Raw genomic sequence first — 12,373 nt, forward strand, 5'->3', positions numbered from 1 at the left:
AAAACTTCTTGCTTGAAGATGAGAGCTTGAACATGTTTGTTCTTGAAAAATATAATCAATTTTCTTGCAAAGAGAAAAACATCTTGGCGGCATATATGCATGGAGCAATTTTTGTCGAGCTAGGTAGACTGCAGAGGAAAGAAAAACTCAAACATGTTTTTTGAATAGTCATCCGATGAGAGCATACAAACCTGGATAAGGATTTGCACCATTACAAGATGGGCTCAAGTGAGCTAGAAGCACATGGGAACTAAGGAAGAGAAGGGAACACACACACAAATGCGCGCGCGCGCGCACACACACACACCCACACACATGCACATGCACACACGTGTGCCCACACACACACACATACACACACCCACGTTTGCAATACATGGAGGAGTTCCTCCGACACTGTCGAAGGGCATCACACTAATGAGACAACACAAACTGCATCAAATATCACCTGCTACTCATCGGTCAAATGGAACGATTCTGAGCACCCATAAGCCAATGAATGTATTTGACACAATCGAAGGGCTTTCCTCGACCGTGACTATATCACATACACCAACCTCACACGACCAACACATTGAAGAACCTTACAAAACCAAGACAAGATCGAGAACATGAACCTCGGCAACAAACTCAATGATCACACCACACACCGAGTACTCTGCAAACATAGTGCTCTGTCGGCAAAGGGCAATGATCAACCAAGCCAATACCAAGAAGATGAAGCTCACCAGCCGAGCTTGCATGGAAATCAAGTAGCCAAAGTAGAACATGCGACACACCCAACACTAGGAGGAAAGGTAGCTCCTGCTGGATCTCCAAGAGGGCATGAGCTGGACGACAACACCATCTCACAAAATAGCGATGACGTGACAATTGGTGGAGAATGGGAGTTCATTGAGGCCCGTCCACCCAAAAACACTAAAAGTTGTGTCGACTAGGGGATAGGTGATTCCATTGTGACGCCAGGGCCGACCCTAGGGGGGGGGGGGGTACGAAGGGCCCCCCCAATTATCGGTTTCCATATGTACATGATGTTACCATGTTAGCCCATGTAATAGATAGACTCCCCTAAAAAATGTAATAGACTTATTCTATAGAGACGGGGAAAAAGATAACCAATCACAATCTTCTTGGCTTGCCGCACGGGGTGCAATCTTCTGCTTCTACTCCGCTTCTTCCATTGGCAATGAATCAACCCCAAGGTCGACTGCGCTCCTGCCCGTGTCTTCTATTCGTGATTTTTCTATTGTTGTTTGTGATTAGTGGAAGGAGGTACTTGGAGTACAAATTTTTAGATTTCAATAGGAATAGAAGACCTCTTAAAAACACACTCATTCCGGCAATTTCAAATTGCCCAAAGAATGGCAGAAACTCCCACGCAGATTTGGCCTTTCAGGCTATGGTTAAGATCTCCCAACCAACATGTTGGTCAAATGCGAACTCAACCTAGCTCAGGTGATTAGGTTCCTAGTGATGGAATCAACCCACCAGAGTTCAAGTAGTAGACCGTGCACTGGTGCTCGCATTTTCCTGAATTTATTTTAGGCTTTCCGATGATGTTCTACAGTGGGAGGAGACGTTCCTTTTGACTACAAGGGGCATTTCGTGACCTTGTTAATCTAAAGGTGTTGTGCTAGCTCAGTATCTCGGAGGTGCTCACATGGCTAGGGTGTGCGTGCGTGCGTTCACATGGTTTAGTGTATGCTCGTGTATGTGAGCATCTGCGTTAGTACTGTGTTCAAAAAATGTTGGCCAAATTGTTAATCTAGGGATATGCGTAGGGATAATAAACCAGAAAGGAGGGAGTAGTTTCTTTGTTAAGTCAGTACATGCTTATCGAATAAAAATCTATTTTCTATGCAATTACATTAATTTTTTTTTCTTTTTCCGAAAGGGGATAACCACGGGCTCTTCACCATATGATGCACAAAATCATTTTATTGAACATATAATAAATCTAAGCTACTGAGTCCAATTTTTTGTAGCAAAACAGGACATTGACGGTAGAAACAAGATTACATTGCTCATCCACATAATCTTCTATTGGCACGTAGCCAAACTGTTTGGACAAACCCCATGCACCCATTTTCAGGCAGCTGCACCGAAAGCCATAGACTCCCATGCGTGCATATGTTGCAATGATGACCACACATGGATTGATGCCGTAGTTCTGAAGATAACCAACAAAAAAGAGAAATAAATGATCTGTTAAAAACATACTCATTCCGGCAATTCTAAATTTCCCAAAGAGTGGCACAAACTACCACACAGATTTGGCCCTTCAAACTAATACCTCCCAACCAATTACAAACCAAAATTGACATAATTGTTGATGGTGATAAATTAAAAGTAATAGGAATTGTGAGCCAAATAAGTGTAGCAAACGGGCATGATATGAATAGATGATGAATCATTTCAACTTGATCAACAAAACAACATTTTGTGCTTCCCTGCCAGTTATATCTTGCAATATTGTGGTTGTTTAGAACTACCTCTCTGCAAGAAAGACATGAAAACTTTGATTCTAGAAGTGACTTTTGTTTTCCAGATATGCTTTCTTCGAAAAATAAGCCCAAAATTTATGAGCTCCGCATACATAGACTTCACGGTGAAGACACCACTGGTAGTCAACCTGCATTGGAACGTATCTAGCGTGTGAGTTAGGTTGATCGACACCAACCTACTAACTAAATAGATCCACCTAGCTAGTCCATTTGTTACCAAGTAAAGCTCTACGAAATGGAATATTCAATGGGCTAGCCCCCAGAACAGAAGTCACCAAGGCCTCCATCCTAAAAGCAATGTCGTAAAGCACGTGGTATTGAAGAGCTAATGGAGTGCCAGGCATGTTCTCAGAAACTCGTTGATTGACCATCACCAAGCTTGAAGGATCCCATCCTAAAAAATGAAGACTTCACATTCAAACCCTTCCAAAACGGCGAATCAAAAGGCTTTGCATCGACTTGGGACATCGTGGAGTGGAGGTATTCATTGTGCAACAACTCTTTCCAAAGACCTTTATCGTTAAGCAGCTTATGCAGCCATTTGATGAGTAAGACCTTTATCGTGGAGTGGAGTTTTCAATGCCCAACCCACCTTGATTTTTAGTCCTACACAAAATATTTCATTTAGCAAGTGCTTCTGCTCCTCGCCATAAGAACCTAGCTAGCCTAGTAAAATTCTAGCCTTTTTAATACCCCTAGGTATCTCAAAAAAGGAGAGCACACACATTGGTAGGCTAGTAAGAACAGCGTTGGCGAGGGTAAGCCGTCCTCCATATGACAAGAGCTTACACTTCCAACCGTGAGCTTATTTTTTGAAACAATCTTCAATCATTTTATGTCTTTGTTAGTGAGCCTACGGTGATGAATGAGAATTCCGAGATACGTAAACTGAAGGGCTCTCACCTCACAGCCAAACAGTTGGCTATACCAACTCTCCTCCACTTTGTCCTTACCAAAATAGAAGAGCCCACTTTTATGAAAATTAATTTTTATACCTAACCGTTGTTCAAAAAGACACAAAATCAACTGCATATTAGTTGCCTTTTGAAGGTCATGTTTCATAAATATGACTGCGCTGTTGCAAGGCACAAACAATTATCTAGTATAGTACAAATCGAAAAGCATTTACTCAGACTTTTATTTATTGCATGCCCATGCGTACATCACGAATGGGAAGAAACCGACTCCAGCAGGCGCTAGAGTATAAGTCTTTATAAGGATTTCAATATAAACTACATCCAGATGTATATAGACATATTTTAGAGTGTAGATTCACCAATTTTCCTCCGCATGTAGTCCGTATTGGAAAACTCTAAAAAGACTTATAATTATGAACGGAGGGAGTAGTTCGAGGAACCCTAGTTGGATGCATGCATGAGACTATCACACAGAAATTAAGCACAACACAGGTAGAGCATATGTGGGACGAAAGCCGGATGAACTGGTGTGGTGGGTGTAGAGACCGTCCCTGGAATGCCCTGGTATCATTCCAGTCAGCAGCACCTCTTATCGATCACTAAGATCCCTCATCTTTTCTTGTTGTTGGGAAATAACTATCAGCTGGAGTAAGTGCATGGAGATGTTGAATGTGATTGGGATCAAATACCCATTTACAGTTATTATGTAGTCAAGGAGGTGTACACAAAATAGCAATGTCGCCACTAGATCAAACCATTGTATATTTGCAGATTATCCTACGTACTCGCAAAAGATAACTGTCATATCCTCACAACAGCTAGTCATGGCATAATTAGAAAGAAGTTGTGCACCTGGTCCAACTGTCCCTTGCTACCGTCTAGGGGCAATCTTTGATTAATAGAATGGGAGGTTTGCTACATACCACTGGAAAATGACACATTAACATACACGCACACGCATGCAAGCGCATACATCATGGACAATTAGAAAAAGGATATTGGACAGTTTTTGTGTGTGTGAAGAAGTACTACAAATGACATCAAGTACAAATAAAGAAATCTCCAGCTAAACTAGATTGCAATGACCATAATACTTCTAAAGACTTGACTGTCGGGCACTAGGCAAAGGCAGCTTGCATGCGCTTGACAACTTTTACAGTTTGTCGGCACATGATTTTTTTTCGAGAAGTTTGTCGGCACATGATGATAGTAATTAACAAAACCTGAACACATAATTACGACCAGAAGCTAGCAAGCCAGCCATGCATTAGATAAGAGGATATTGGGTATACAAATTGATATGTTTTGCTTAGCATATTATTGGAATGATTAATTTCTATTAAATCGTACATAAGTAAGTTGGCTTTGTTCTTTAAAGAACAAAGAAACTAGGTAGGTAGCAAACATAAAAACTCAAGCTCGAGGGAAAACCCTCTGTTTTTGCCTCAATCGATATTACTACAGTAGTGAAACTTCAAGTTACGCAATTGAGTACCTGTCTACCTGAGATCTTGCTGGATACATATTTATACTATAAATGATAATCATGTCATGGAAGTTTGGCTTGCTCCACTTGAATAATCTAAAGCAAAAACCCAACATGGTCCCGATTTGCCTAACAGGAGACGACACGGGCGGAAACTAGAGCCAGTAGCTGTGACCTTCCCCCACTTGTTACTTCCCCTCACTATTGCTGGTGGTCCGACTTGCATTGCACGTGAAGTGACCTATGATGTTGGAATTTCTCTTGTGGACGGTGCCACATGGTGTTGCGGAATCGAGCTTCAACGGGGAGCAATCGACAATGGAGGGGGCCTGCAGGTGGTCAAGGAGGTGGTGTTGCTGTGTTATGTGGTGTTGACATTTTGTCACATGGATTTAGTCGGCATGCCATTGACTTGTGTAGGCGGAATTGGAAGTCATGCTTGTGGACATTCGACATTGCATAAGGGAAGGTTCCCTCGTAGTCATCCGGTTCGGTGCGATATACGATAGACGATGACATGGATCATGGTCCTCAGGGTTGTGCTTTCCTATGTGTTGTACCATGTGTCTACTCACCTTTCCAGCTTCCGTAGCGCTCTAGACGTAGGTTAGACATATAATTTTCCCTTCCCAAGGTTTTCAATTGAGTTTCCTCCAATAATGAACTAAGAATCGTGTGGTCTTTAGCTCCATTTTCCGATACATGATAGATTCAACACTTAGACCAAATTAGGCCCCCCTAGGGTTTCCCTTGTGCCTCGACATCCAATACCGTGGCACTGGCTCGACCAAGGCCAGTAGGTAGCACTTGGTTACGGGGCTTGGGGCTAAAGCAGTGGCGTGCACGCGACAGTGGTACCAGTCTCAAATTGATCTCTCCAACCCTCCAAGTTAGTTAAGTTATTTGATATATTCCACATGCAATTGGTTAGAAGCAGCTCTCGCAAGTCTTAAATAAGCAAAAGTTAGTGAAGCCTTATATCTTTCAATAGACCATCGAGTATGAATAGGTTGTGGCTGGCTAAGAATACAAACTAAGACTCCAAACATAGATGACTCGGTCGGTCTTTCTTCAGTTACATAATTTCCGACTCGGCGGTCAGATGCACGTGGCTCGATCGGTCTTGGTTACCACATGTTCGAGGCCTATCTTACAATAAATTTTTGAGTATAATAAACTGTCGAGTATGAAAACTTTCTTCCTACCTAATAATAACTAACTAAGACTCCAGATATATGACTTAGTCGGTCTTTCTTCGGTTACAAATTCCAACTCCAGTCACACGCAGCTTGCAGATTAAAGAAACAAACATCATGTATAGTGGTTTTTGTATAGATTAAGTTACACCCTAGGACAAGCAATCACATGTGGAAGAAACCTGCTCATGGTACGGTAAAGGTAAACGTAGATGCGTCGTATCATGCAGATACCTTGTCTGGAGCTAGTGGAGCTTGTGCATGATGAACATGGAGATTTTATCGTTGCGGCATCATGGTTCATACCACATGTGCGCGATGTTAATGCTGCTGAACTTCAAGCAATAAGGAACGGAATGTATCTTCTGGCAAGTCTAGGATACAACAGGGCAGAAGTAGAATCCGACAGCTCATTTGCGGTTGATTCAGTCCAGCTTATGGATGACTGCCTGGGATCGGAGGCTACAATTGTTGCTGAATGCAAGCAACTTTCCATTGATTTTACAAAGATCAATTTCAAACATTGCTACAGAGAGGCTAACCAAGTAGCGGGTGCATTAGCAAAGCATTCTTTTAGCTCCAAACTGCATGGTTCATGGGATGCTGAAATCCCCGATTTTATTTCTCACCTCTTTGTGAATAATATGACCATTATTTGAGGAATAAAGTCTTTGTACTGTAAAAAACATAATGTACATTGTATTCTTTTGTGTGGACGTATGAGCAGTAAGTTGGACAATACTTATTTTTATGATGGAACATGGAAGAATTGAGCGGTTTTTTGCCGTATTGGAGAAGGCTTTCAAAATCACTAACATCCCTCATCTTTTGTTGTTGTTGTTGTTGTTGTTGGGAAATAACTATCAGCCAGAGTAACGTGCAAAGAGCTGTTGGTTGAATGTGATTGAGATCGAATGCCCATTTACATTTATTATGTAGTCAAGGAGGTGTACACAAAGTAGCGATGTCTCCCTAGATCAAGCCCTTGTATATTTGTGTATATTATCCTGTATACTCACAAAAGACAATTTTATATCCTCACAGAACACAGTCATGGTATAATTAGAAAGGGCGACGCAAGGCACCGGTGGACCGGCCCAAATTTCCGCCCGTCACCGCGCGTTGCACGATGGAGCCGTTGAGAACCGTACGATTCCTATTTTTTTCCCTGCACAGGTCTCGGTCAATGCAAACGGGAAAAAAAATCCCCTTTTGCCACAGGACTCCCGCATCTCCACTTCCTGGCTCATGCGCGTGCAGCTCCGGCGAGGCATGATGACGCCATGGTGGTTATGACGTAGCCCTGGCGAGCTCCGGCGGTCACGGGTTGTAGCACACTGCTCCCATGCCGGTTGCAGCTCGCCGGTCGCGGATTATAGCACCACCTTGGGTCGCCAGTGCCATCACAGACCCAGGCACATCGCAACTTTGCGCGGGACTGGGAGGCATACAGTAAAAAAGGATCACACGGCACAAGGCAAACATTCTTTACAAAACAGATAAAAAAACAACAAGGACTTACTTTATTTATTACATGCGCAAAAAACAACAAGGACATGAAACCGGAAAGAAACCTTCTCCTCCAGGTAGTTGGATGCATGCATACGAGACAACCATAAGAGGAGGGACAAGACCAACATAAAATAAGTGCAGGTAGAGCTAGGATAGCATGCATGGTTTGGTTTGAAGGCTGATGAAAACGAAAGGGCCGGATGGAGACCCTGGTCCTGCACTCCTGCTGCCGTACGTGATGTTGAGTTAGCAGCACCTCTTATCGATGGAGAGGTGTCCGGTCATGTGCCAGCTCTCCTTCTGGCCAGCTTGGCCGCCGACGTACGGGCACCGGGGCTGGAAGTCGTCGTGCCAGCTTTCCAGCATCTTCCATTTGGTGTTGGGGTCGAGCTCGTCGTCGGCACGGCCGGACCATGTAGGCGTGGAGTACTCGTAGCGGCTGTGCGTGACGCGGTGGAACTTTTGGATGTCCTTGTTCTTGGCCATGTCATCCTCCGTGTCTATGAGGTTGACGGAGAAGATGTCGCCGTAGGGCCTGACCGAGTGCGTGAAGTGTGGCATGGAGATGGGGTCGGCGGAGACGGCGGCGAGGTCGGCGGCGAAGACGATGCTCATCATGTCGGGGCTGAACACGGGGTGGTTGATGTGACCCGCGATGGTGGGCGCGCTGTAGATCACCCGCACCGGCGCCGGCACCATGCCCTTGACCATGTCCTTGGCGCTCACGAGGTAGACGGCGAAGTAGCCCGGGTCGAGGCCGTGGTCCAGCTCCGGCTCGTCTGCCGGCTTGAAGACGTCCTTCTCCGGCCTGCCGGAGGAGGAGAAGACGATCCAGTCGCAGCCTTCCCTGGGCGACCAGCTGCAGTGGGTGTCCGTCCACGGCCCGTCCGTGAGCTGGTCCACGCCGAGAGCCTCCCCTTTGATGGCGTCGATGATGAAGAGGTTCTTGTGCTTCCTCTCCCCTCCTACCCTGTCCCTGCTGGAGCGGAACACGAGCTTGTCCCCGTCGGCGTTGGTGGACGGGAAGGCGCAGTTGAACGGCTTGTCGGTGAGGGCCAGAGCCCTCCGCCTCCCGGGGGCGGACACGTCGGGGATCCTCATGATCTGCACCGGCTCCTTGATGGTGAAGGCCGGGCCTTCGCAGACGTAGAGCGTGTCCAGCTTGTCGTTCTGGTTCCACGACGTCGAGAAGACACTCTTCTCTTTCCTCACCTTGTACACGATGCGCAGGCCTCCTTGGCTGTCGGCCAGCCACACTGCCTTGAACTCGTTGTCCACGAAGGCCAGTTTCTTCCCGTCCTTAGAGATGGACGGGAACACGCCCGTCACCCTGAACAGCCCCACGTCCGGCTGGTGCGACTGCACCTTGTCGAACTTCCTCTCGATGCTTGTGCTCTTCTTCTCACCACCATTATTATCCTGCAATGCGTTCATATGTACGTAGATGATATGTTAATACTAGAATGCTAAATGTCAGTCGACTATGACTTAACCAAGTCTCAGTCAATGCTAATCATATGCATGCATCAGATCTTACCTGCACAGATCCCTACAATTTTTTATTTGTTTTTTATATGTTATGCCACGTGACTGAAACTTGGTTAAATCTCGGTCAACTGAGATCTAGAGATGCATGGATAGAAGCCAGACCTTGATCGTGATGGGTAGTAGCTTATCGGTTCTGCAGCGGTGGTAACCGATGCGGCTGCCGCCATCGAGCACGAAGGGGTTGTAGTGGTCCCCTTCCTTCCTCATCATCTGGGTGATCTTCACGGGCGGCTTCTCCGGCATGGCTGTGTCGAAGATCTGGATGTGCCGGTACTGCGACTCCTCGCGCTCCACCTGCATTTGGACTTGCTTGGATTTCTCCCCGATGAACGCCACTGCCACTCTGGTCTCGCTGATGGCCGCCGGGGTCATGGCGTCCATTCCCGCCGGCGTTACCCAATCTTCCTTGCCGGCGGCGATGTCGTACCGGTACACGGCCCATGCTGCGGTGTTGGAGGGCGGCTTCGAGTCGACCCCACGGTGGAAGAAGATGATGTTGTCGCTGCCCCACGTTGGCCAGCCGCCATCCTTGATCACAACCTTACGGTCCAAGCTTCCCTGCGCCCTCTTGTCCACGTTCATGATCACGATCTGGGTCTTCAGATTTTCGATCTCGCCGTTCCACCTGTTGCCGTGGAAGTTAGCCACCGCCACCATCTTCCCGGACGGCGACACGGCCGGGCTCAGGTCGTACTGGCCCAGTGGCGTGAGTCGCTCGGTCTTGCCGTCGGCAAGGTCGGTCCTGTACACCACGGTCCACGGGGTGCGCCGTGTTCTCGCCGGCTCCTTGGTGGAGACGTACACGAGCGAGTAGCCGACGGTGCGGCGTCCGCCGTTCACCGTGAAGCCACCGGCGATGCAGCCGCTGTCCTCCATGCGCACGCCGCCGTCCACGCCGTAGATGTCGCCCAGCAGGCTCAGCACCTTCACCACCTGACCGGTGGCGGGGCGGCGCAGGGCCAGGTGCAGCGTCTCGAGGCCGCGGTCCCTCTCGGAGACGAAGACCAGGCCGGTGACAGTGCCCTTGGCCACGTCCTCCAGGGTGACGCCGCAGTCGGAGGCCACCTTGGGGTTCTTCTTTCCCATGAAGGCCAGGATCTCCTTGAGCGCGGCGGCCGGGACGGGCTGGCCGTTCTGGTTGTACGAGAGGTCGTCGGTGAGGAGGAGCTCGTCCTTGTAAGAGGATGGGGGCGGATCAACGGGGCAGGAGAATATGCCCAGGGGCACCGGTGGCCTGTAGGTCCCGAAGAAGGAGATGCTGCCGCGGCTCTCCCCCATTATGGCGACCAAGAGAAAGCTTAAGAAAGGAGGAGGAAGAAGAAGAGGCTAGCTCTTCTTCACTTGATATGATCGATTGGCTTGTGGTTGTGTGGTTAGATGGGGCTCTCCGATGCCTGATTTATAGTTGGATGGATGCAGCTAGCCTGCCTCTTAATTACCATCTCAGTCCGTTCTGTATTTTGGATCAAGCTTAACCATAAAATTGGCTATCAAAATATTAACGGAACGATAACGCCCGAACGTCACGATTATAAAGATTCGGGCCGAACGCATTTTGTACCGTTAGATCAATTGGCACGGATCTTGAAGCATGTGCTTGACACGTCACGTTTTTCATTCTTTCATTCCTGGAACTCCTCGGCCCGAACGGCTTACCCTCTACCCCATCACTTTCTCCTTCCTGGGCTCCTTTTCCCCATCCCCATCGTCACTGAGAGAGAGGGAGAGTCGAGCTGGAGCAGCCGTGCCTTGCCGCTGCTCGCCGGTGAGGCCTCGCCGCGCCCCATCGGCGGCTTAGATTTCGGGGAGGCGCTTGAGGGGAGCAACGGCGGTGGCGACTTGGTAGGCGGTGGAGGTACTGGTCGTAGGAAGTGGCGGTGGCGGCGACTGCCCCTCTAGCGGAGCTGTTTCAACGCCACAACGGGGGCCTACCACGGCTCCGGTAAGGTGCCTGCGCTGCTCGCGGGGGGTGCGATGGCAGCGGTGATCTGGGAGGCGGTGGAGGTGCTGCTAGCAGGGAGCGGCGGCGGCGGCGGCGACCGCCCCTCTAGTGGAGCTGTTCAAAGCCGCATCAGGGGCCTACAACGGCTCCAACACGTTGCTCGCGCAGGGGCCTACCACGGCGCCGTGATTTCCTCTGGCACGTCGACAAGGTGGACTTCTACCTCGGCGCCGTCTTCGGCAGCGTCGAGATGGGGATGGTGGTGGCCATGCTCATCTCAGTGTTGTGGGTGCCGCTCTTCGTGGCGCGGCCGAGGACAACTGTTATGGGCAACATGCCAGAGACGACCATCTACCGGCGGACGGACCAGTACACGACATGCCCGATGTGCTCGTGCTGCGTGTGGAATCGACCATCGACTTCGCCAAGTACGGGAACCTGCGTGAGAGGATCACTCGGTGGATTGATGACGACGACGAACGGACCTCGTCCTCGACATGGGTGGTAAGTTACAACAACTTGGTCTGAAATTTTGCCCACATCTCAAGCAGAGCATGTCTGAAACTTGTCTTTCTGGGCACAACGATCGACAGCATCGACACCAGTGGTATGAGTATGCATTTTGACATGGCAAATTTTGTGTGGAAGATGGTAATTAAGTGAATTGAAATTTCAGTTTGCAATCAAATTTCGATAGTTCATTTCCACATGGCAATATTTTTTCTTCAATCTGGCATCTGCGGCACCTCCAGTTCATCTATGATGTATCAGCTGCAGGATATGAGTTCCCTAGTGTTTTTGTGTCCTGCCATTGCACATTGCCGCAACATTTTTGTAGGCTGCCAGTTTGTGGTTTGTTCTAGAGCACATGGCAAGTTGCAGATAAAAGTGTGACCCCCTAAAAATGATGGCAAAATTGTTTTGAAGTGATGGCAAGTTGATATGCATCCCCACTACAAATTTGCCATGTTTTTTGTTTGGGAAACAGAAATAATTGACATGGCAAATTCATATATTTGACATCTTTGCAAGAAGATCATTTCGATTCAGTCATCTTATAGTGGTAGAAATGTCATGGCAATTTTAAACCCATTGTTCCCATGCATGGTCAATTTCAATATGTATTTTTTTGCTTTTGGCAGTACAGATTACATGGCAATTTTGTGTAGAAACATGGCAAATACAGTCCAATTTACATTCTGTAAATTGCCATGACAGTATAGTCTTCTTTTTTGCCATGGGACATTCACAATTTTTTTGGCCATGTT

The 12,373-nt window shown here is 47.7% G+C and overlaps 1 protein-coding gene across 1 annotated transcript; it reads right to left on the minus strand.

The window, feature by feature from the left end:
* Positions 1 to 7,615: 7,615 nt before the first annotated feature.
* On the minus strand, positions 7,616 to 10,507 carry LOC109755206 (uncharacterized). Its single transcript, XM_020314105.4, has 2 exons — positions 9,266 to 10,507; positions 7,616 to 9,034 (listed from the first exon to the last, which is right to left on the minus strand). The coding sequence occupies exons 1-2, from the start codon at positions 10,439 to 10,441 to the stop codon at positions 7,862 to 7,864; spliced, it is 2,349 nt and encodes a 782-aa protein (XP_020169694.1). The 5' UTR covers positions 10,442 to 10,507; the 3' UTR covers positions 7,616 to 7,861.
* Positions 10,508 to 12,373: the final 1,866 nt, after the last annotated feature.

The sequence above is a fragment of the Aegilops tauschii genome, chromosome 5 (assembly GCF_002575655.3).
Source record: "Aegilops tauschii subsp. strangulata cultivar AL8/78 chromosome 5, Aet v6.0, whole genome shotgun sequence".
NCBI classification, from domain to species: domain Eukaryota; kingdom Viridiplantae; phylum Streptophyta; class Magnoliopsida; order Poales; family Poaceae; genus Aegilops; species Aegilops tauschii.